The sequence below is a fragment of the Lissotriton vulgaris genome, chromosome 1_1, assembly GCF_964263255.1.
Source record: "Lissotriton vulgaris chromosome 1_1, aLisVul1.2, whole genome shotgun sequence".
Lineage (NCBI taxonomy): Eukaryota > Metazoa > Chordata > Amphibia > Caudata > Salamandridae > Lissotriton > Lissotriton vulgaris.
Window position 1 is genome coordinate 853,085,534 of NC_141685.1, and position 24,344 is coordinate 853,109,877.

The 24,344-nt window shown below is 43.3% G+C and overlaps 1 protein-coding gene across 1 annotated transcript in view; it reads left to right on the forward strand.

Annotated features, from left to right (window-relative positions):
* The window catches only part of ABCA4 (ATP binding cassette subfamily A member 4), a 1,055,123-nt gene that overhangs the window by 838,845 nt on the left and 191,934 nt on the right, over positions 1–24,344 (forward strand). Inside the window, exons 36-37 of the mRNA XM_086957892.1 lie at positions 1,224–1,401; positions 11,510–11,625. Coding sequence (XP_086814018.1) covers positions 1,224–1,401; positions 11,510–11,625 — 294 coding nt within the window. The remainder of the gene's footprint in view (positions 1–1,223; positions 1,402–11,509; positions 11,626–24,344) is intronic.

Sequence of the window (24,344 nt, forward strand, 5' to 3'; positions counted from 1 at the left end):
CTTCCTGCCCAAAAAACAATCCTTCCCGCAACTAAGGCACCCTGGCACCATGGTGCAAGGGTGCCTCTGTTTGCGCTAGACTTGCGAAATGGCTCCAATGTAGACAGAAAGGACAGGAATTCACTGTATTGCTTAATTCTGATGCACTGACCTTCTTCCCCTTAACCCTTGAGGATAGAGTAGTTTAATCTGAACAGGGAAAAACAGGGAACAAAATATTGGCATTTTTCAGCAGAAGGCCAGTGTCCGCCATTCGGCTGTTGGATCACTGTTGTCTTTCAATAAAGCTCCCAAGACCCAATGCTGTAATACTAGTTTAAAAAATACCAATTCCTAAGTGGCACTGTACATGCCTATGATCGCTCAAGACGAGGCTTGTGGAAAACTGTAAGGTGTGAAAATGTTGCAGTTCTGTCCAAGGGTCGTCAATGTTCTGAGTGTTTTATGGAAGCAATTGGAGTATATGTTTAGAATGTACCACATCAACGAATCAATGTTACTAATATTAGAGGTATTACCAAAGGGGCTTATTTATGAGAGCCCTGCATCACCTTTGCACCACATAAAGTGGTACATGCGTGACTCAAGGCTCTCAAAGATTTATGAAGTCATGCAAAACCACACTGCGTGGCTGTGAGTGGCCTCGTAATTCATGAGTAAGGTGACACAGCACAAATCGTTCCATGTGTGGTGCAGTGAATTTTCCCACGTAACACCCATGTAATTTGACGCTGCCACAGATTTCCAAAAACATGTAAACCTGAAAGGCTCTTCCGTTATTTCCAGCGCTAAACAAGTTTAGCACTGGAAAGTAAATTGGGAAAAAAAGATTTTCCACAGATTGTGTCACTTTTGTGACGCAAACACGGCACAAAATGTTAGTAATTCTCCCAAGGAATGCCTGCCAACACTGCATAGTGTTTTCCTAAGATCCTTATTTGTTTTTTACACAAATCCAAATATTCTTGATCAAACATTAAAAAATGATATTAATTTAATATATTTGAAAGTTGAACATCTGACTATGATAAAAAAAATCAAAACAGTCTGTTGATAATTCCCTGCCAATCATCCAACAAACCTGAAATACTACAGTCCAAAATGTAATGTTCACAAGACAATACTTTCATGCAAATACAATGGTATTTTGCAATAGCAACTCACTTGTTTTGTTGTAGGGATTGTGCAACCTTTGTAAACTCCTGTTTTGTATCATTCCTCAGGTTGACTACTTCAGTGGATGTGGTGGTTGCCATCTGTGTTATTTTTGCCATGTCTTTCATTCCTGCCAGTTTTGTCCTGTATCTGATCCAGGAAAGGGTTTCCAGTGCTAAGCATCTCCAGTTTGTCAGTGGTGTGACTCCTACCGTTTACTGGCTGAGCAACTTTGCATGGGACATTGTGAGTACAAACAAATAAGACTTTATTGCGTGATTTAAAAAAAACCTTTGCAAGTTACAAAAGATAAAAGATATTTAAAAGTATACATATAAAAGAGAATGTGAATTCCAGTTCAGTATAGATAAAAGTAGCAGATGGACCTTCCCAATATGTTATGCTAATGGAAGTTCACATGTTTGGATCCCATCACAAAGTTTTTTTCTTTTTTTTCTGCATGATCCAAAAACCTCACTAGGGCACAGTTTAATTTGATGTTCCGAGGATCAAAGCATGCCAGAACTGCTGTTCTGCACGATCTAACTATGTTTATATTCCAAAGTTTCCATAAGAGGGACCGTCTTTCATGCAGCAGGTTTGGGCAGAGGCATAGGATGTGTATAATGTCTTCTTTATGAATCCCACAAAGTCGAAAAAAAAATACCTATAGAGCTGTCTCATAACTGAAGGTGCCTTTGTAGTCATTAGTGAGTTTAGGCAGTAAATTGCTCATCACGCATGGACCCTGTCGCTCTTCCATACTCTCATGCATCCATTTATCTGCTCCCTCACTTATTCTTGTTTTCACTCATTCACCCAACATTTGCAGTGAAATGCACACACAAACTCAACAGGCATATGCAAGCTAAATTAAAATAACAAATATAGCAAAAAAGAAACACACAACTATCTACACTTGGCAGACATATGTTAATTAAGCAGTGGACGGCCATCTTGGAGTTGTATTGTGCATATTGTATACACAGAGTAATAACAATTCAACCTTAAAAGCCAATTGGCTTTCACATATGCATATTCACAGCAATGACTGCAATTCTTCCTGCTGTCAGAACCTTTCATAGTAAACAGATCACACCTCTGGCATCTGATATACCTTTAACCAATGAACCAATAAGCCTCTGGCTCTTATCATTGGCTTATCACATGATCTTCTCAAACTAGCCATCAGACACTCAGTTTTAAAATTACAGATATGTACAAAATAACAGTTGACAAACCAATATAGAACCTCTTATAAGAGGGCCTCACATTGCAAATGTCCTACCCACAGGGTTTGTGAGAGCAAGTAACTACCACCAAAACTCTTACCTACTGTAGTTGTCTGTGAAAATCTGCAAGCAGACATTAACACATTGTCATAACAATGAAAAAGGGCTTTTCACTTTTAACATATTATTTTTACAAGATGTAATTCAGTTTTATTTTCTTTGTAACAACTGTTCATATGCCATGGCATTTGACAATATTTTTCTAAATGAAACAATCAGGCCTTTATTATTTACTTGTCACCAACACCAGTCTAGGCCTCGTCTATTGAGCATAAGCTTTCCCACTAGCTTTCAGGCTTACAATCATTCAATTACAAACATGTACCCAATTATATTTTCCATATCCCTCTAAAGGGGGCCTAACAAAACTCATGACAGTGAAAATCTTCTACACTCATTGTATGTCAAAGTGCGTAATCAACACTAAAACCCTTCCATGCTGGATAATCTGTGACAGTCCATGTAACAAAATACCATGTGATTTTCGATAGTTCAGGCCTACTGACTTTACCATCTCTCTCTCTATATATATATATATATATATATATATATATATATATATATATATATATATATATATATATTATATATATATGTATATCCCAAGAGCCGCTCAGGAAGATCAGACGCAGCGTGATGTCTCCAGCATGCAACGATAAGCAGACACGAGCCCAAATTGAGTGCAAAAAGTAGCGTTTATTCTTCTTTAGTCGGCCATTACGCGTTTCACCACCGAAGTGGCTTGATCTCATGATATATATATGATATATGATATATATTAAGTTTTATTTTTCCAGTTTTCTGCATACATGAATAAAATAATCATTACATTGCGGAGTGCAGCATCGGTAACAGCAAAAAATATGCATAGCAAGTCAAGTGTTAGATGTTTACAATTACTGATGTAGGTGATCGATGCAGTGCGGGCAGGAATCGAAGACATACAATAAAAGTGATCAATAAAGTGAGTCGCAATACATGGAGATATTGATCGCTACAAGCACAAAGACATCATAAATAATAACACATTGATAGCTGCAACTAGCAAAGATTGTTCAATCACATGGGCATTTGTTCCATAACACGCGTCTAGCCAACCACCTCAGGAACGATTCCGCTTGCTATCCGTGAGTTCTGATTGGATTGTTTCTTGGCAACGTAATCCCTATAATGGCCCTAAATGTCCACTGGACGTGATGAGCTAGGGATCAGCGTAGAGTATTCCTCGCAATTAACATTGCAAAATGCTAAACTTCGGAGCCATGCCTGTAGTGATGGGGCCCTCTTGCTACCCCATAGTAGAGTAATCTCCCGCTTAGCTAACAGGAAACCCAGTGCTGCCAATTTCCTGACCTTCCGAGGGAAGTTAGCCACATAACCCAACAGCGTGACTTCGGGGGTGGGAAATAGCTGCATGGAGAGTATGTCACCTAATTTGATGTGGACTAGGGACCAGTATTGGTGTATTTTAGGACATGTCCAGGCGATGTGAGCAAAATCGGCAAATGGAGCCAAACACTTCTGGCAGTGATGGGGCCTGGTGCGGTCTATTCTATGGGATTGTGCAGGTGTTTGATACATTCTACGGAGGAACTTAAAATGAAGTAGCTTATGCCTGCTGTTCAACAAGACCTCTTTGGTAACCCTACAGCATTGTTCCCATTGGTCGTCTGTAATGGGCCTGCTCAAATCCACCTCCCAAGCCGTGTGTACCTTGGTATCAGAGAAAGGTCTGGACGCTCCACAGTGTTTGTATAGTTTCGAGATCAAATGTGCGCCAGTAGGACTCTTGATAAGCAGCGTCAGTGGTGGGGTTGGTTCGGGGGCCGATGGGAATGAAGGGAACGTGGCCCGGAGCATGGAGTACATATGTGTCAAAACAAAGGTGTCCATAAAGGAGCGCTCACTGAATCGGGCCTCTTCCAAGACCGAGAAGACATGACCTTCGGGAAATAGGTCGCCAATCGAGCGAATGTGAAATTTCTCCAGTGTGCGTTGGTTCAAGACCTCACCCGTTATGAGAAGCATTGAAGGGTTAGGTAGGGGTGGTTCTGAACAATACAGCCGCTCAAGCAATAGCAGTCTTAGCAGCCTGTCCCATGCACAACAGGTAGTGGAGACAGTTTGAATGGCGTGGGGGTCCCGAGGGAAGCCCGTGGGTAGGATAGTGGAAAGATGACGAGGGAGCACCAGGTCCGCTTCCGGCTTCAGATATGGGACGCATGCATCCGAGTGAAACCAGACATGTGCATAACAACATTGTGCTGTAAGGTAGTACAGATAGAGGTCTGGGACCCCAAAGCCCCCCTTTCATACAGTAGCGTCAAGGTCTGCCAGTTCACCCGAGGCGTCTTGTCCCCCCAGACGAGGCGCAGTAGGAGTGTACGCAATTGTAGAAAAAAAGTCTTGGTAAGAGGGATGGGAATATTGTTAAAAAGATATAAGAACCGGGGGAGGACCACCATTTTAATTATAGCAACTCTTCCTGCCATTGACAAAGGCAGTCATAGCCATTTCACAATCTGCGATTTCAGGGAGCTAACCGCCCTACTGTAATTTAGTCTAATCATAGTAGCGGTATTTAGGTGGATATAAACTCCAGGATATTTGACAGCGTCTTGGCACCATTCAAGCGGTAATTCACATTCCCAAGAAGTCGTGCCGGCTGTTAGCGGGAAGATAACCGATTTGTGCCAGTTAATGCTGAGCCCAGAATTTGTACTGAATCGAATAATTTCCAAAATCAGGGGTTCGAGATTAAGATGGGGCATCCTAACATATAAAATAGTATCATCCGCATAAAGCAAAACTAAAAGGGGCCCAGTGCGAAATTGTAGGCCGCAGTGCAGATGTTTTTCCTGAAAGTGGCGAACTAGAGGGTCCATGGCCAGAATAAAACGCAATGGGGATAAAGGGCATCCCTGCCTTGTGCCACGAGACAGAGTGAAAGGACCGGAAAGAGTGCCGTTCAGGTGCAGTCTAGCCGTTGGTTCATTGTAAAGAAGAGCAACCGTAGATACAAAACATTCGGGCATACCCATACGTCTCATGATGGACAGGAAAAAAGACCATTCAAGGGAGTCAAATGCCTTCTCCGCATCAAGGAGGACGGCGGTAGCAGGCGTGGCGGGATCGATCCTATGCAACACCATGAACAGAGTCCGCAGATTAAGTGATGTGGATCTATGAGGCATGAAGCCCGATTAAGCCTGCGAGATGATGGATTCCATTAATAAGGATAGTCGTATTGCGATTAACTTAGCCAATATTTTGTAATCAAGGTTTAATAAGAACAACAGCCTATAGGAGCTGCATAGCTTAGGGTCTCTGCCTGATTTGGGAAGGAGAATAATGACCGCTTCCCTTTATGTTGGGGAATGGATGCCCGCTTGTAGCGCCTCAGCATACAACTCCACCAACCGTGGAACTAAGATATCAAGTATTCCCCCTGCTCCCGCAGATCCCCAGTGATTCTGGAAGTGTATAATGCTTTGTAATATGGAAGGAAAGTGTCGCATATGTCTGGGGTAGAGTATAATGGGGTGTCATTTGGACCAGTTATTTCCGTAACGTAAGCTGTGTCTTGCGGGGGCGAAGGGTGTGCACTAATATTCTACCAGGTCTTTCCCCCTCACCGTATCACAGCGCAACATTTTGTTTATTAAGGAACAATAACTCTTGCCCCGCTGCTTCTCTAAATTCGAGCAGCAGAGCCAAGCGTCTTGCCTCCCCGGCACTGGATACCATGACCATTAACTCTCTGTCCTAGGCAGCGTTGTCTGTTTCAATGCGATTCAAAGTGGAGCGGAGATCCCGCAAGACTCCAGCATGTTTTGCAATACAGTCGCCTCTGATATATGCTTTGAACCCCTCCCAGAGTACCACCCAGGTGTCCACCGACCCAGTGTTTGTTTCAAAATATTCCTCTATAGCCTGTCTGACTTCCTCATAAAAAACCTGATCCAAAAGTGCGCTTTCAGGAAAGCGCCATTGGCTTTCTTAGCCTCCATGTCTGGGAATATTCAATTTGAGCACGACCGTAGAATGGTCCGAAAGTGTACAAGGTAAAGTAAGTAAGCTTCCCAGCCAGCCAGCAACTCCCGGGGAAACTAACCAGTAGTCTATCCTGGTCCATGTATTATGAAACCCCGAATAGTGCGTGAATTCCGGAAGATGTGAGTGCAGTTTGTTTTCAATATCTATCAAAGAAAAATGGGTACATATGTGGTTGAGCGCTTGTTGTGAACGGGGCATCGTGTCAGGGGAAGTGGAAGTGCTGTCCCTGGTTGGATCCAACAACAAATTGAAATCTCCCCCTATTATCAATAGACCGGGATCAAGTGTCAGAAGCCGCACCTGCAGCTCTTGGAAACACGCTAGGGAGTCCACATTAGGGCGGTATACACCGACCAGTGAAATCCTGTGTCCCATCAGTGAACCAGTAACAATCAGGGTTCGGCCCTCGCCATTGATCAAGGTCTTGTGTAAGGAAAAGGGGACTCGTTTGTGTATGAATATGGCAACCCCCCTTGCATAACGACTGTAATTGGAAAAAAATCTATGGGAACCCCAACTCGCCATGACAGGAGTGTGGTCGAAGTTGGACAGATGCATCTCCTGCTCCTGCATGAACACAATATCGATGTTATGTCTGACAATATAGTTGAGGACTTGCCTTCGCTTTCTAGTGTTGTATAGCCCTCTAACATTCCATGACATCAAAGAAAGCCCGGAAGGACCGGGCTGATGCCCTAGCTGAACTATTGGAAAACCGTCACCTCTATCGCACCGTAATGCATGCCAATCTCCTGCCGTACACTAGCAACCTGAGCAATGATTCTAAAAGCAACATCGAAACTGAGCAAATAACACCCCCACCACCCAGCCTCCTACCAACCCCAGAGAGGCACACCCCAACTTTCTTAGCCGAATGCATGTGCAATGAAATCAGCCCCATCACCGTAGGAAACGAATGTACACATCGCAAAAGTAGCATACTAAATGCTGTAATCATTCAGCCAGTCCCGGGATTACAGAAGAGTTCACCGCTGTCCTGTGAACCCCCCTGTGATGGGGAGGCGGAACGCGGCATGCCAGTCGCCCCAGAGTGCTTTTTCTTGTATTCCTGGCAAAACTCCTGTGCCTCTGTCGGAGTATCAAATATACGGAACCTGCCATCTACATCTACCTTTAATCTCGCCGGATAAAGCATGCCGTACTTAAGACCCACATTTTTCAGGGTGGCTTTTACTCCATGGAACTTGCAACTTGCTTCCTGAACCATGATGGTGAAGTGAGGGAAAAAAGCCAACTTACTCCCCTACCACTGGGTTTCCCCATTATCGCGAGCCGATCGGAGGGCCGCATCTCTGTCCCTGAAGTTCATGAGTCTAGCAATGATAGGTCGCATGCTCCACTACAAATCCCTATGTGAATGTTTCTCTTCCAAACAGCTCTGTTAGCAGTTGTTCCACGAAAGTGTCCATGCGTAAAGTGGCGGTCATTTCCGTGACTCCAAATATTCGGATATTATTTTGGCGACTGCAAGCCTCCAAATCCTCATTCTTAATAGCTACATCCTTAAGGATCTTCTCCATCCTATCTAGCCGCTTCAGTGAGGATGATGCCCTGTCTTCGATGTCCGAGACCCTCGCCTCCACAACATCCAGCCTCCGATCGTGTGCCTGAACCTTAGCACCCATGTCGGCCAACTTCTTATCAAGGGCATCAAATTGACCGTCCAGTGTCTTGAACCCAGCCCTCATTTCTGTTAGCGGCAAGAGAGGCAGTGTTTTCTGTATCATCTCAGCCCATATCCCCGTCAGCCAGGTCAGAAGGGACATCCAAGGCGGGGCCAGGGGTTTTATCAAATTGCAACATGCGTTGTTTAGGGTCCTTCTTCCCCATTCTTCAAGGAGAGGAAGGGGACCTCACGTTGGTCTAGTAGTACAGCAGCTGCAGCGAAGCCAGAAGGCCAAAGAGGTGCAGGATGAATGTGCGGGGACACCCCCACCAAAGAACCTAGCAATGAGATCGCCAAACTGCAGCCAGTGCAATGAGGCAGCCGTAGCAATGCTGGTCAGCTGATGGAGGACAGACAGGCTCCTAAAAAAGTGGGGGTGCAGCAGCACAGGTCTGGTCGCAGATCCAAGGCAGAGCACAGAGGAGAGTGCAGGCCGTTGAAGCAGCGTGGTGGCAATAACCCTATTGGAACAGGGTGTTTTTAGGGAATGGCGGCAAGCTTCGGCCACAGGGCACAGGTGGAAAGCCAACCCATGAAGAGGCAATAGCAGTATCAAATTGCTCTGGGAAGTTAAACCCTCCAGCGTCCGCCAACAATCAGGGGAGAACGCAGTTCTCAGGGGCAGCTGGTGGTCTCAGTGTTGTAATATCGGGGGGAGAAATCCCAGCACCGCGTACACACTTGTTTATGGCTCCCTCAAGTCAGGCTTCCCCACTCTGTAGCAAACGAGTGTCCGGGAGGGGTTGGGGGGGAGCCGGTTCACCCGATGAGACCCAGCGCCGCCGCAGCTCCAGTTCGGATCGCCAGGGCCTCCTTACAAGCCCGCCTCGCCCCTGCCAGAACCAGCACGCTAGGCCCCGGCGCGGAAACCCCCACAAGGCCGAACACAGCGGGATCCAGCCGGCAGCCGCAGCGGGGGTGATGGGGGGAGGCAAGCCTGCAGGAAGGAGCGGGGAGGAAGCGCAGGTCAGCGCCGGGCACCCATCAGGGCCTCACTCACCACCGCCGCCGATGGTAGCTCCTCCGTCAGGGAAGGCCGCAGGGCCGCGCCCGTACTCCGCGCCGGCCCACCGCAAGCCAACCCTGTCTCTCGTCACAGTCGAAGCCAGGCATCAAGATGTTCCTCTCGGTCCCCCGGGGCTGATTGAGGGTGTCTGCCGATACGGGGACGCTCCTACATCGAAGAAAGTAAAGTTTATGTAGCCCGGCCGGCGGAGCTTCAAGCAAAGGCGGCTATCTTGGTCACCTCCGTGACCATGCCCCCCTGTCATATATTTTTTTTAAATCACAAACAGGCCAGTCCTCTGGAATCTGAATACATTTTCCATATGAACCACTTTGGCCTATAACATTTGATTTGTCACCACAACCAGCTCAGGCCTACAGTATTGAGCCTAAGCTTTCCACAAGGCAACCATCTGGAATATTGTCATAAAATAACAAATATGTACAAAATTACAGGTGGCAAAACAATCTACGACTCCTTGTAAAATTGCCTATTAGGGATTATCTCAGTGCACATCTTCTATCTCCATGTTTGCCAATGTCCTTGTCCTTGGCTTCTTTTGAGATTCAGTTTCATATTTAACAGGGTAGACCTATGACGTCTTAGATACATTTTCCCTGTCAGCCAATGAAGCCTATAGCCTTTATCATTGACTATTCATTGTAGCCAACCTGGGCCTCCAGAAATAAGTGTACACGTTTCCACAAGGTAACTCTCAGGAATAAATCCATAAAACTAAAAATAACACAATTACCAATAGAAAAAATATATGCACCAGCGAGAAATAGCACAGTGCAAATTGTATACTCTAGAGGCCATATTTAACAAAAAGTAACGTAGCACAGTGAGTCACCTTGCTGTGCTGCATTACAGGGAACAGACAGGAGTGTGCTGTATTTATCACAATATAGAGCATTCCTGCCTTTTCCAATGCTGACAAAGAATTGGCTGTCAATTGGCAATGCAGGCAGCCTTGCACCAAGGTGCTTGCGTTGCAAGAAATTCTTCAGAAAGGAAGTTAAAACATGGCTTTTCGCTAAACATCTCTAACCATACACCTTCAATGAGCTATTGGGATTTCTCAGCGCCAAGACGCCCTCGGGCAATCGCGCACTATACAAAAAGAAAAATCAAATCAAACCAAATCTTCCTGCACAAAAGCAACCCTAGAAGCATTTTCCTTTTTCTATGTATGCTGCAAAATGCTGCGCACATAGAAAGAGGAAGAAACAAGGAGAAATAAAGATATTTCTCTTGTTACGCCCCATCTTTGGCACATTCCCAGATCTACCGGTATTGGTAAATCTGGAATGCATCAAAATACATGGATGTTACATCGGAATACTCATGCAAAGTCTATGGAATGCCTACCTGGGGCAGAATAAAGAAACACAGTGATTTGTGCTACTTTGCGTTACTCTAGATTTATCAAACCACTCAGGGCCATGTACAGTTGCCTTGTCTGGCTTGATAAACATGTTGGGGTTGTGTTGCGCATGCACCACGTTGTGTGGTGCAAAAGCGACGCAACCCCTTGATAAATTGTGCCTTAAGGGTTTATCAGAGGGCATAGTCCACCATGCTTCCTGCATAACAAAGTAATCTGTGACATTCCATGTAATAAAATACCTGCCACGGACTTTAGCACAGTGTATTAACAATCCGTCCTATTCTTTTCACAGTAAAAACGTTAGACCTACTGCCTTTGTTGTACCATTTCATAATAAAAAAATCAGCCTTGATCATTGGTTTGTGCCTATACCCAACTCAGGTCCATTGTAATGAGCATAAGCTTTCCCACAGGCAAAACATGCACTACAAGCACTTTTAGTGGGAATGCACACCTACTCAATCGAAGATTGACATATGGGCAGATGCCACGCCTCTCCTTCAGTATGGCTTCTTAAAGCTCTTTTTTTGGCTGATCATATCTCGACATACAAGATAAATTGTAAAATGAACCGGTAAGCAACAAAATATAGTGCACAATATGGTCCTATTTTCAAAATGTGTGGCAGCAGTCTTCTGATTGATGAGGCTCTGTTATACCAGAGAGAGGGTTTGACCTCCTTTGATGTGAGGCTGGAATGTAGTCTTGGTAGGTGGGGTTTAATTTTGCAAAAAGGTTCAATTGGTAGCGTGTATTGTGTTTTTCAAGCTATATGGCTCATCTATGCACAGCCTCTAAACTGTCTGAGTGTAGCTAAGATAGTGACATCTTTCTTAAGCATTTTGGGGTATTGGCAGAAATTGTTACATTTGAAAATAACATTTTCATCATGGAATAATAGTTTTCTTATTTTTTTCTTTCAGGCAAATTATTCTGTGAGTGCTGTTATGGTAATAGCTATATTCATCGGATTCAACAAGAAAGCTTACACTTCTTCAAACAACCTCCCAGCGTTTATCATATTACTCTTTCTCTATGGGTGAGTATCTACTGACTGAGCTCATGATTTCTGTATAATGGACACAATTTATTCAAAGAGTCCTCAATCATTTGCGTTTGTAACCAAACCATGTAGGTTACAACTACAATGATGTGTGTTCTCTTGGACCTTTACAGCATTCCATACACAAACCACAGCCGTATGGAGCTCTACTGAATTCCTCTCTTCTGCTCTGCTGATATATACTTTAAGCATTCTGTGCACAGTCCTCAAAAATTGAAAACAGATTCCTTGAATTGTACATTGCAGTCAATCGGGGCTCTGACACTGCGCACACAGCTATCAAGGAATTCCTGATAGCACTTTACCTTGGAATCGAGCACACTTCCCGCTGCACTACTACCAGGTCCCCTTCAACCCTGCTGTGTCCTGGCCGTCAAGCAGGTACTCATCCTTCCTCGCATAGATGGTTTCCCCACTGCGCTAGAGCCGTGCCACGTCCCCACATGTCGGCACCAGTTGATTCATCTCCTAATTGCTTGCCTGTACCCTCACTCCACAGCACTTCTTAACTTTGGCAATCCGGTCCTGATGATGGTCCTGAATGAATAGGACCAAAACGCTGTCGACCTCTCCCTCAGCGCAACTTACGGTGCACTTCTCTCTTTGCTTCTTCCACAATTAAAAACCTTGTACAGTCATTGTATATAACTATTCGTGCTGAACCATTGATCACTGTATATAGCATTTTGACACTTTGTCACTCTGCACCGACCGCTGTGTTTTGCACTAGTCACTTGTGCCGTCACTTTCTTGTCATGAGCACAACGTGCATTTTGCTTCCTTGATTGCCAATACAATTTATACTCACAGTGCTGTTGAAACTGTAATGGATAAACTGTGTTTTGCAAATATATGATGCCACAAGCACATTTATACAAACAATTAGGAGTCTCCCTTTCCTCCTTTCGTAAAGTCGTGTACATGCTTATTTATTTGTCTTCCTCATTGAATACAGTTGAGATACTGTTGTTAGCTTTTACTTACTCACCCGGATCTCGATTTGGTCTACGGGTTATACTACTGTTGTTATTCACTATACTTTCAGTAATAATCAACCCCATAGTATCCCATGCCGTCACAGGGTATGACGTATGACACATAGTGGTTTCAGTACAATTTGGGATCCAATTTGGGATGAACTATGTCTGCATCCAAACATAGTTCACACGTCTAACAATTGTTTCTACTTCTACATCTTGAACTGGCCACCAATAGTTCTCTATGATTTTCTTTTTCCTCTTGACAATACCTAGATGTCTTTCATGACACAATTTAATTATGGTCTGTATTAAACTTTTAGGTGGTATAATTCTAGATCCTTTAACAATATTCTCACCTGTCACAGACAATCCATTGCTTATGTCCCAGAAACATCTTAACTCCTGTGTCAATGTGTTTTTTCTAGCCATCCTTCTACAATGAAATCCTTAGGTTTCTCCCCATCTCATCCTTCGTACTGGCATCCTTCCATTCTGTGTCAGTAATAGCATTCACCACCTCTCCTCCAGTCCATGCTACACTCAATTCTTCCCAACACTCATTGGGATCTGCTACCAAAGGTAATGGCAATGTCCTTGAAATATCCACTACTTTGTTTCTGACGCCAGGAAGATAAATCTATTTGTACCTGTTGTCCATAAGTCTTAAGGATATTATTGCTATAATTGAGTAGCCCCTCCGTAGATCACACTTTTAATAGTGGTTTGTGGTCACATCTTATCTCCACTTGAAACCTTCACACAAAGGGGCTCATTATGTCGGGCAGAAAGCCATCCGACAGCTCATCGGAGGCTGTGTGCCCGACATCAGAGGTTTCTGTCCAACTGCTGTATTATGATACTGGTGGTTGGAGGGAAACCCATGGGGGAATACCGCTATGCTTCCAATGTGCTCACGGAGCCCGTCGAGCTGTGGTCAGAAAGGTAATCCACAAATGGCAGCAAAGCTAGCCTTGGCTCCGCCCTCGGGTTTACAATTTTGCTTTCCGCCTGCCCGTTCATGGCGGTCCACCCGACATAAAAAGGCAGGCATAAAGTGAATTTGGGGGCCCCTAGCAAGTACGCCTTCTCCTTTGGCCCTCTGCTATGATGCCTGCTCTTAAACATTCCTGCACCATGTGGGAGGCACCTCAGGCCAACAAAAACAAATTTCAGCAAAAATGGAGAGAAATAGGCAAAAGGTTAGGGGGGACACCACCCTAAGGCTGTTAGGTCTAACACTATGGCACAAGCAGGAGGAAGTCACTAGAAAAATATGTGTTACTTTGAAGCAGTACCAACAGTTTTAAAATAAAATTCCCAAACTAATTTAGAAAAATGGAGCTAGCGAAAATACTAAAATAGGATAAGGGGAGCCATTACTGAGACTTTGTAAAACGTGATCTTGAAAAAGTAAAGTGCCATTTAAAAATAACAGGTTGCAGTTGACCATGACCTAGATGTGAGTTTAGACCCACGCATTGCACAAAAAAGGAGATGTGATCTATAGAAACTAGCTTATTATGTTGGTCTTAAGTGACGTTTTCTGTACTGTTCAATACTGTTTATAGGTCACAACAGTGCTGGAAATCTGCCACATCTATTGTGGGTCATTGTCTGTATTGTATTATTTATTCATACACCTTTACGCTGGTACACACACATCATTCCAAATATTTGGTGTCTAATAGAGATATTGGTCCTGGAGAATGCCTGGACCCACTGTCTTAGATCATGATCCAGTCAGAAACGTGTTGACCCCTCACCATTTGGGATGAGGTTTCACTCCCCCCTTAGTTTTAATCTAACCCTCGAGGACAGTTGGTTTTGGCATCAAAAAACAGGTTAAAACTTCATTTTGATTTGCCACTTTGCCTCAGTCCTTGGTTCTACCTTCAGACTTTTTTAGAAGTCAGAATCCTAAAATGGGGAAAGGCTGGAAGCTGTAGGCAGGTGGTGCTCCATGAGGCTGCATACCTTTACCACAAGGTCCCACTGAACCTGTTTTCACTATGGCCAAACGCTCCTGAGTGTGATCTTTCAGGCCTCAGTACCTTGTCTCAACCCCTCAGAGGTGGAAACAAATATTAAGTACCAATTTTCACCGGCTGCTGGTAAAGTACCTTCTGGGCGGTCCTACGGGACCTATCTCCTCAGAGCAGGCTTCTAGACACCTGGTCTTTTTCCAGCCAGGTCTTCTACAGTGTCCATTCCTCTGTGATTAGCTGAGCCATCTTGTAGCCGGTAGTTCTGCTTTTGGTGTCCATGAAGCAGGTAAACAGGAGGTGTATCAGTGAATCCCTTATGAACAGTTCAAGTCCATTGATCCAGCAGGTGTTTGTCTTACAGTAAAATTTCCATGCAGCCCCTGTTCAATGTGGCAGAAACCACCTGCCACTGCGCACGCCTGTCTTCAGCCAATTAGCCACATCCCTATCTAAATGATGGCTGTCTAGGAGGGTCGTGGTTTTTAATTGGAGAAGCTCTTCTTGGCATCTCCAAATCTACAGAGGTAGTAATAAGGCTTTCCTTTCTTCTGTCATGTAAGTGGGTTATGTAAATACACACAGCATCCCAAATATAACATTGATCTCCCCTGCATATTGTACATTCTCTGTGCCATCTACCAATTTTGCTACATCATTTTAGGACTGAAGCACACACTGTGGCACTTAAAAGGAGTTTCCTAATACCAGCAAAAATAGGGTCTGAAAAATTCAAAATATTCTGGGGTGACAACGCAGAAAAAAAAAAAATTCTGTTGGGTGCTGCAACTATATATCTTTTATTCACCATAGTGGCAAGTTTGAGGATATGTAAAATGCTGGGAATAATTATGTTAGCTCATCACTTGCTACATCATCAGATCAGCCCTAACTTGAGTGGGTTGCTGCAGCTATGCCAGAAAGTTCCAAAGGCGAGTAACTCTATGCCTACATGAGTCTGGAATTTATCAGAATAGCTAGCTGGATGCCCATTCTACCAAGGACTACTATGCAGTGCTGCAGTTACATTACATGTGGCACTCTTGTGGCCAAACACGTGAACCTACAACTAGCCTACTAAAAACCTTCGGTACTTCTCCATATTCAAAGCTTGTTACCTAACCTTTGCAATCAATACTTTTGCAGATGTACTTAGATCCGGCACAACTAATAGCACTGAACCTGCCTTTGGATGCTGGTGCCACTCTCACACACAAGGAGGATATTTTCAGTCTGATGTTCCCTCATCCTAGATCTACTTCTTCTAACGAGTCTTGTAATCAGACTTTACTTTGACTGACTCCATGATCCGTTCTCATCTGGTCATAAGATTTTGGCCTTATCAGAGACCGTGGCAGAGGGTTAGAAACTGTGTTTAAACAACACCTGAAGTGAAATAAATTGGCTTCTTCCTTAATACCTTCAAGGGAGCCAGGAAAGAAAGATGTAGTACAATGCATGATAGCAGGATAATGTGCATACCAAGATTATCATAAGCTGAAACTGGAGGTCACAGAAACTGCAGGACACAGGAGCACGTTGTAAGCAAAGAAACAAGTAAGGAGGCAAAAAACAAGCAATATTCAGAAATTATGCAGGATTACACCAAGGCAGCATAACTTTTGACGTTGCCTGCTATTATTAATGGACCACTGACACAATATCGACAACAATAACATTGCATGAAAAAAAATGTTTACAATAGTATTGTCTCCCCATACTTATAATCGTAAGCACAACAATCTAGAAAAAATGTTTTGTTTCACACAAATATTGTTAAAAAAAACTACAAAAATATAAGTTTTTTACTATATATAGTTTAAATAGTAAATCTTAAATATTTTAATATATAAGAATAATATAATGTAAATGTAAATTAATTAAATATAAATAATATTCAATACTATATATAAAAATACTTATATAAACACACGCATATGTGTATATGTTTACATATACATATGTATAATATAACACTATTAATAAAAAAGATATTTAATATTATATTACATTTTTGGGTTCTTTTTTAATTTACTACTATAATATATACTATATATATATATATATATATATATATATATATATATATATATATGAAACAAACAAAATATAAGCACATCAATTGCAAAACATGGAATTTCTTTTTGCAAATGAATAAAATGTAAAAACAATGTAAAATAAAAAAATACATTTACTAAAATATTTGATGACTCATTATATATCTATATATATTTTTAAACAAATAATACAACATTTATATACATTATTCCCACTTCAGCTTATACAATAGTTGGGAAAGCGTAGGCTTTCAGAGGTGTTACATTTACTATTCCCGCTCAAAACAAGAACATAGTAGGGAAACTATTGGACTTAGTAGGGCCAAATTTTACTATTACACCTCCAGTCTGCGCAACTGTAGGGAAAGTGTTGGACTGTGGAGGGTAAAGATTTACTATTCCCACTCCAGTCTGTGCAACAGTAGGGAAAGTGTTGAACTTTGGAGGGTTAAGATTTACTATTCCCACTCCAATCTGTGCAACAATGACAAAAGCGATGGACTTCAAAGGGGTTAAATTTACTATTCCAACTCCAGGCTGTGAAGCATTAGGGAAAGCATTGAATTTCGGAGGGGTGAGACTTACTATTTCCACTTCAGTCTGTGCAACAGTAGGGAAAGCTCTGGACTTTGTAGTGATTACATTTATTAGTCCCACTTCAGTCTGTGCAACAGTAGTGAAAGCATGGGATATGTGCAATTTCTTTCTTACTTTTAATGTACTGAATTTTTTTAATGTTTTAAAAATGTTTTTTACTGTTTGCTGTTATGGCTTTTATTTGCCGAATAAAGTATTTTGGAATGGAATGGAAAGGCTTGGACTTCAGAGGGATTAAATTTACTATTCCCACTCCAGTCTGTGCAACAGTAGGAAACAGTTGGGTTTCAGAGGTGTAGCATTTACTATGCCCACTGCAGTCCCTGCAATGTAATGTAATGTATGTGGCCTTGTAAAGCGCACTGCTGCCCTGAGGCGTCGTGGCGCTGTAGACCGCTGGGGAACCCGTCCTGGCTATCCCTGTGAGATGGTCCCTACTAGGTATCTCCAAGGTGAAACCAGGCATCCCCGGCAAATGTGGGGGGCCGTTGTAGAGATGAGGCAAGCTAATGCCCAGACTTGCCGAGTGTGATCCCTGGTTAGAGTAGGCACCGAGGCGAGAATTATCGAGTCCGCTGACCCTGGTCCACGACCCTGCTGCGTCGGGAATTGAACCCTGGTCCCGGGCCGTTCTCTGCTTCCGGGTCTGCCACCTCTAACCAGTGAGCCACACCACTCCGCAACAGTAGGGAAAGATTTGGACTTCGGAGTGGTAACAATTACTATTCCCACTCCAGTCTGTTCAAGAGTAAGGAAAGTGTTGGACTTCGGAGAGGTAAGATTTAATATTTCCACTCCAGTCTCTGCAACAGTAGGGAAAGTGTTGGACATTGGATGGGTAACATTTACTATTCTCACTCCAGTCCCTGCAACAGTGGGGTAAGCTTCCGACTTCAGAGCAGTAAGATTTACTATTCCCACTCCAGTCTGTGCAACACGAGGGAAAGTGTTGGATTTCGGAGGTGCAACATTTACTATTCCATCTCCAGTCACTGCAACAGTAGGGAAAGTGTTAAACTTTGGAGGGGGTAACATTTACTATTCACACTCCAGTCTCTGCAACAGTAGGGAAAGTGTTGGACTTCAGAAGGGGAAGATTTACTAGTCCCACTCCAGTCTGTGTAACAGTAGGGAAAATGTTGGACTTTGCAGGGGTTACATTTGCTATTCCCACTCCTGTAAAAGCAACAGTAGGGAAAGTACTTCAATTTAAAAACAATACACATTGGGATAAATCTATCAATTTGGAACATATATAAAATTCTTAATATGAACATTATTTAATTAGCCAAAAAAGATCTGTGTGCACACACACAAACACATATATATGTGCATTTATAAGTATATATATGTATATAATATAAAGAACAGTTAAACAATTTACATAATTAATAAACAACTTAATAATGATCAATTTAAGTAATACATTGTTATTTATTACTTAATTTACTTTCCCCACTCTGTCTCTGCAGACCTAGCAGCTCATACCTAAATAAAAAAATAAGTATAACACATTTTACATAATTGCTAATCACTTAACTGATTATTTAACAATTCATAATTATTTAATTAATTATTACTTTATTGACATCCCACCCGATACCCCTACAAACTTAGCAATCCACAACTAAAATATAACTAAAATGAATACGACATTATATACATAACTAATTATCAATTAAATAATTATAATAAATAAAGAAGTAATTGTTAATAATTTATTCCATAACTTCTCATCCTATATCCCTATAAACCCAACATCCCACATCTAAAATATAGGGATTTCAAAAGTTACATAATTACTAACCAAATAAATAATTATTAATAAATGAATAATTCATTGTTAATCAATTATACCTTAGTTAACTTCCCACCCTATAATTCTACAGAATAAGCAGCCCACACCTAAAATATATCTAAAAATATATTGATTACATAATTTGCAAAATTAATAATTAAATAAATAAGTAATAATAAATTAATGATAAAGTGTTAATTTATTATTACTTAATTAACTTATTCATCCTATACCCCTATAAAACCAGCCACTTGCACCTAAAATACAAAAAATATAATTATTACACAATTTACATAATTGATAATCTTGTAAATTAAAAATACATTAATAATTGTGAATGCATTATTACTTAATTAACTTCCTACTTTAAACCCTTACAAACCTAGCAACCTGCTATGACACTATAAAGTACTATTAGCAATTAAATCAAAATTCAAAAATCATTTAAAATTACAAACTATATTTAAAAATATTATGAACAATTATAAAAACAATAACACATACAATTAGTATTTAAACTAAAACACATTAAGATAATCATCAAACAACATGTTTTACAACTATATTATTGAAAACGATATTAACAAAAACAATATTTTTAACAATATTACTTAACTTAACAAAACGATATTCTTGACAACACTAAGCAACACTAAGATTATTGTGAAGCCCTCGAGTTACAGGAGTCAACTTTTTAAAGGTCTCCATGACATTACGAATTGCAGAAGTAGGCATGTGCGTTATAGGTAGACTCAGGCTTGTGGGGAGAACAGAAGAAAGGTATTTTTTTCTTCTGAGAGGGAAAATCCAAATCTTATAGCGATCCCCATGTTCATTTTGTTTTCTTACTGTAAAAAATACCCACTGTAGCTCCTCAACCAGTGAGAGATATGCTACGTACCAGCATTTACAACTTAACATGTTCCTTCTATGTGGCGTTACAGCCAGAGCTGCCTACTTTAGAACTGGAGAACCAGCTTCAAGGGTCAGCATCAGCTCCAAATCATATAATTCTGGGCAAAACACTTAGGCCCTAATTTGGATGTTGGTTGGAATGCCTCTGACGACATGTCTGAGGCTTACTGACCGACATCCTTGGTTCCAATTCCCTGCCGCTGTATTGTGATTACGGCGGTCAGAATTCAAACTGGCTGGTCAATCTGGCTGGCTTCCGACTGGCTCAAGGAGCCCGTCGGCCAGTTGGTTGCTCGCCACATATTCGTTATGTATGGCGTTTCCACTGTAGGGATTATGATGTCGGTTTCCAACAGGCTTTCCGACATGAAAAGCCTGTCGGAAACCGACTTTAGGGGCCCCTAGCAGGGGGCAAGATAATAAGGAGAGCCGAGCCTTAAAAATATTTAGCATGCGAATCATGCAACAAAAGTCATGCTGCAATACGATAAGGTGTCTTCCGTATTCAAGAAAGTGTACTTCTTTAACATTCCAAAGCGTTTCACTTTAGCTCATTACATTATATCACTGCATTGTGAAGTATTTATTAGAAATGTGAATTTTTAAACATGACTTGAAAAACATTCCTGCCTTCGCCCTGATCACAATGATATTAGTGAATTAAGGCAAGTCAGGGTTCATGCATATCCTGTTTGTGTGCTAGATCCTACTATATATGGAGCAAAAATATAGTCTAATAAACAAAAGATAGATTTTTGTACAGCACACACCCTGAACTCATATATTTGAAGGTTCTCTCTTATGTGATAATGAAAAAAATGAAATAAAGTGCTTGCACAGGATCACACAGTTTGATCAATCAGGGAACCTGGGATCAATGCCAAATATTTCAGTTTCACACTGTGCAGTTCAGCCACTAGATGAGAATCTCTTTCTGTTTGAATGATTTTTATTGATTTTATGTAGTAACAACAGTACAACAAGAGCTGCCTACATCCAACGGCCAGTAGGCGTGCATTTAGATACATGTACAGTAGTTTGGCGTAAAAAAAAGAAAAATAACATTGAACTTCACGAGTTTTAGAACCGCTTTGTTGAGTGCAAACTAAGAGGGTCATTAGGATGGTGGGCAGACTTTGTCCGCCCGCCATCCTATTGGTTATTGGGACCGCAAGCCATAAGGGCGGGGGTCCCGTGGGGGGTATTAGGATGCGCCCGCCACTGTGGCGGGCGCATCCTTCATTTTTAGCATTGTGGCGGGCGGTGCTCTCAGCACCGCCTGCCACAATGCTAAAAATGCATGTATGCATTTGTATAAACAAAGCGTCAGGCACCTGGTGCCTGATGCTTTGTTTATGCAAATGCAGGGGGGTACCACAGGTACCCCCCGTGTGCACCCCCATCTCTCCTTCACTCTGGGGGCCCACAGTGAAGACCGCAGGCCTTTCCGTGGCTGCATCACCGCCACAGAAAGTCATCTAAAAAAAAGCCCATGTTAATATGACTGGCGGTGTCTATTAGACAACGCCACTATATTGGACCTTTTACACCACGGTCGCAAGGCGACCGGGGCGGAAAAGCAGCGGACGGACTTTCCGTCCACCGCTGTTCCCCCGCCATGTTAATATGGCGGGGAGTCATTTGGGTGAGGATGGTGGGGGGATTGCCCCGCCAGGCCGGCGGTAGCTACCGCCAGCCTGGCAGGGGCAAACCGCCCGCCATTCTAATGTGCCCTTAAGATGGGAAAAGTGAGAAAGGGGCAAGAGGGGAATGCATGAGTTCCTCGCTCTCGTAATGTTGTTATTTCTAGGAAGTGGATGCAGCCCGTTGCTGTGTGTTGAGTGCGGTGTGGGTAAAACGTAGCACTCATAGGTATTGGGGGCATGTTAATTCGCGTAATTCGTCCGCTAGTTATGCTATGCATGTCTGCCACATTTTATCAAACCATGGTAGTTGTTGTGTAGCTACAGCTGTGAGCCTCTCCCTTCCCAGGATGTCCCAGACTTTGCACAGCCAGTCCTGATGAGAAGGGATCCTGTCAGTCCCCCTTCGGGCCAACAGGAGTTGTTTCGTGGCCCCCATTATGAGGGTTATGGCTTTGCCTCTAAGGGACCTCAGCGGGTAGGGAAGCGGGTTAGGGAGAATAAACAGTGTAAAGGTGGGGAGTCTGGGTATCTCTGTGTCAAACATGATGTCTACCGCGCCCAGTACCTAAGACCAGAATGAGCCAAGGTTCGGGCATTGCCATAGGAGGTGGGTAAGGGTACCATTTTGCCCACATTTCCACCAGCACATCCCGTCTCCACTGGGGTCCCAAGCAGCTACTCTCGCTGGTGTTAGGTACCAGTAATGGGCTATTTTGAGGAGCTTCTCTTTACTGGTTGTATTGAGGGCAGACAAGCGGGCATGGTGGAGGATGTCGCTCCATTCCTAGTCTGTGAATGTGTAGTCGCATTTTATCTCCCATCTGGCCCTGGTGGGAGAGTACACAGGGTGCATGGGTTGTGTCAGGACAGTAGCTTCTTGTCGGAGCTCTGCATGAGCAGCCACTTCTCAAAAGGTAGGAGTGGTCTGCCTGCGTGCATCTGAATCCATGGCCTAGTGATTCAGTGTGATACGGCCAAATAAAGCCACTTTGCTGAGTGTGGGAGGGGTAATAGGTCTGCAATGTGGCAAAGTCCATAAGACCATCAAGGTTGAACAGGTCCCCCACTCTCTTTCAGTTGGCTTCTTGCTATGCATTATAGCCTGCACCATCTAACGCCTGGGAAAGTCCAGGTTACCTATTAGGGGGGTCTGCAGGGATATTGGGGTGGAAAGATTATGTTTCCGCTGCACCCTGTCCCAAACTCCCACTGTCGCTCCTGTAAATGGAGAGACATAGACACTCAGGGCCTATACAGTTTAGGTAGCCAGGGCACCTTGTAGATATGTATCCCGGCTATGGCCTAATCTATGAAGCACCAGGGTTTTTTGGTGAGTGTGCGAGACCGTTCTACCATGTAGCGAGGTTGGGCTGCCTGGTAATGCTTGCTGAGGTTTGGAACCCCCAACCTGCCTTCCGCCAATGAAAGGTAGGCTTGTGACCTGGACATTCTCGCTCTTTTGCTTTCCCAAATAAAGTCCCAGATTAGAGCCTGTAGTTTATCTAGAACCCGTGTCAGAGGCTGCAACGGTAGAGTTTGCATCACATAGAGTGGTTTAGGGAGTAACATCATTATGACTGCTGCCAGCCGTCCTAGCCATGAACAGTTCTGTGATTTCCATTTGCCGAGTTCTGTCCGCGGCAGTGTAAGTATGGTGCCATAGTTACAGTCTGCGGTGGCTTTAACTGTGGGAAAGATCTGCATGCCGAGGTACGGGATACCATTGCCGCCCATTGAAATGGGAAATGCTGGCGTATATGTGCATGATCCGGTTCCATTAGTGTTAGATCCAGTAGCAGGGATTTTTGTGGGTTTATTTTGAAGCCCGATGCAAGCCCGAAGCATCTGATCGCCGTCATAGCCACCGCTAGTGAGGTAGGCGGTTGCGTGAGGGTCAGAAGGACAACATCCGCGTATAGCATAATCTTGTGCTCCCTCCCATCGGGATTTCGGCCACCTCTGGATTGGGCCGTATGCACTCTGCTAGTTTTTCCATGCAGAGTGCATAGAGGAGGGGGGACAAGGGGCAACCCTGTCTCGTCCCATGCTCAATGGAGAAAGTGGGGGACTGTATACCGTTGACACAGATGTCAGCCTGTGGGGCTGCATAGGAAGCTCGTATCCACCCGCACAGTCAGGGTCCAAATCCCACCCGCTCAAGATCCCGATACAGGTATGGCCAATGGATATGATTGAACACTTTCTCAGCGTCCATCATAAGCACTAGAGCCGGTATCTGAGAGTGTTGAATCTTGTCCAAGAGATGGCATAACCGTTTTGTATTATCTCTGCAACCGCGTTCCGGAATAAATCCCGCCTGATCCGGGTCCACTATGCCCTGGAGGTAGGGCGCCAATCGCTGTGCCAGAATGCTAGTGAAGATTTTTGCATCCACGTTCAACAGGGATATCGAGCGGTATGAGGCACAGTTCTTGGGGTCCTTGCCGGGCTTGGGAATTACAGTGATAGTGGCGTTAAGCATGGACTCCAGGAGGGATCCCTGCTTGTCTATGGAGTTGTATAGGCGTTCAAGAATCGGGGCCAGATGGGAAGCAAATGTTTTGTAGAACTCCCCATAGTAGCCTTCTGGGCCGGACGCCTTGTGAGGTTGCAGCATCTGTATGGCAGCGAGAATCTCCTGCGCTGTAATATCATTTATAGCGCACTATAAATAGGTACATCCATCCCAGCTGGGTATACCCTGGACAAGTAGGCTTTGA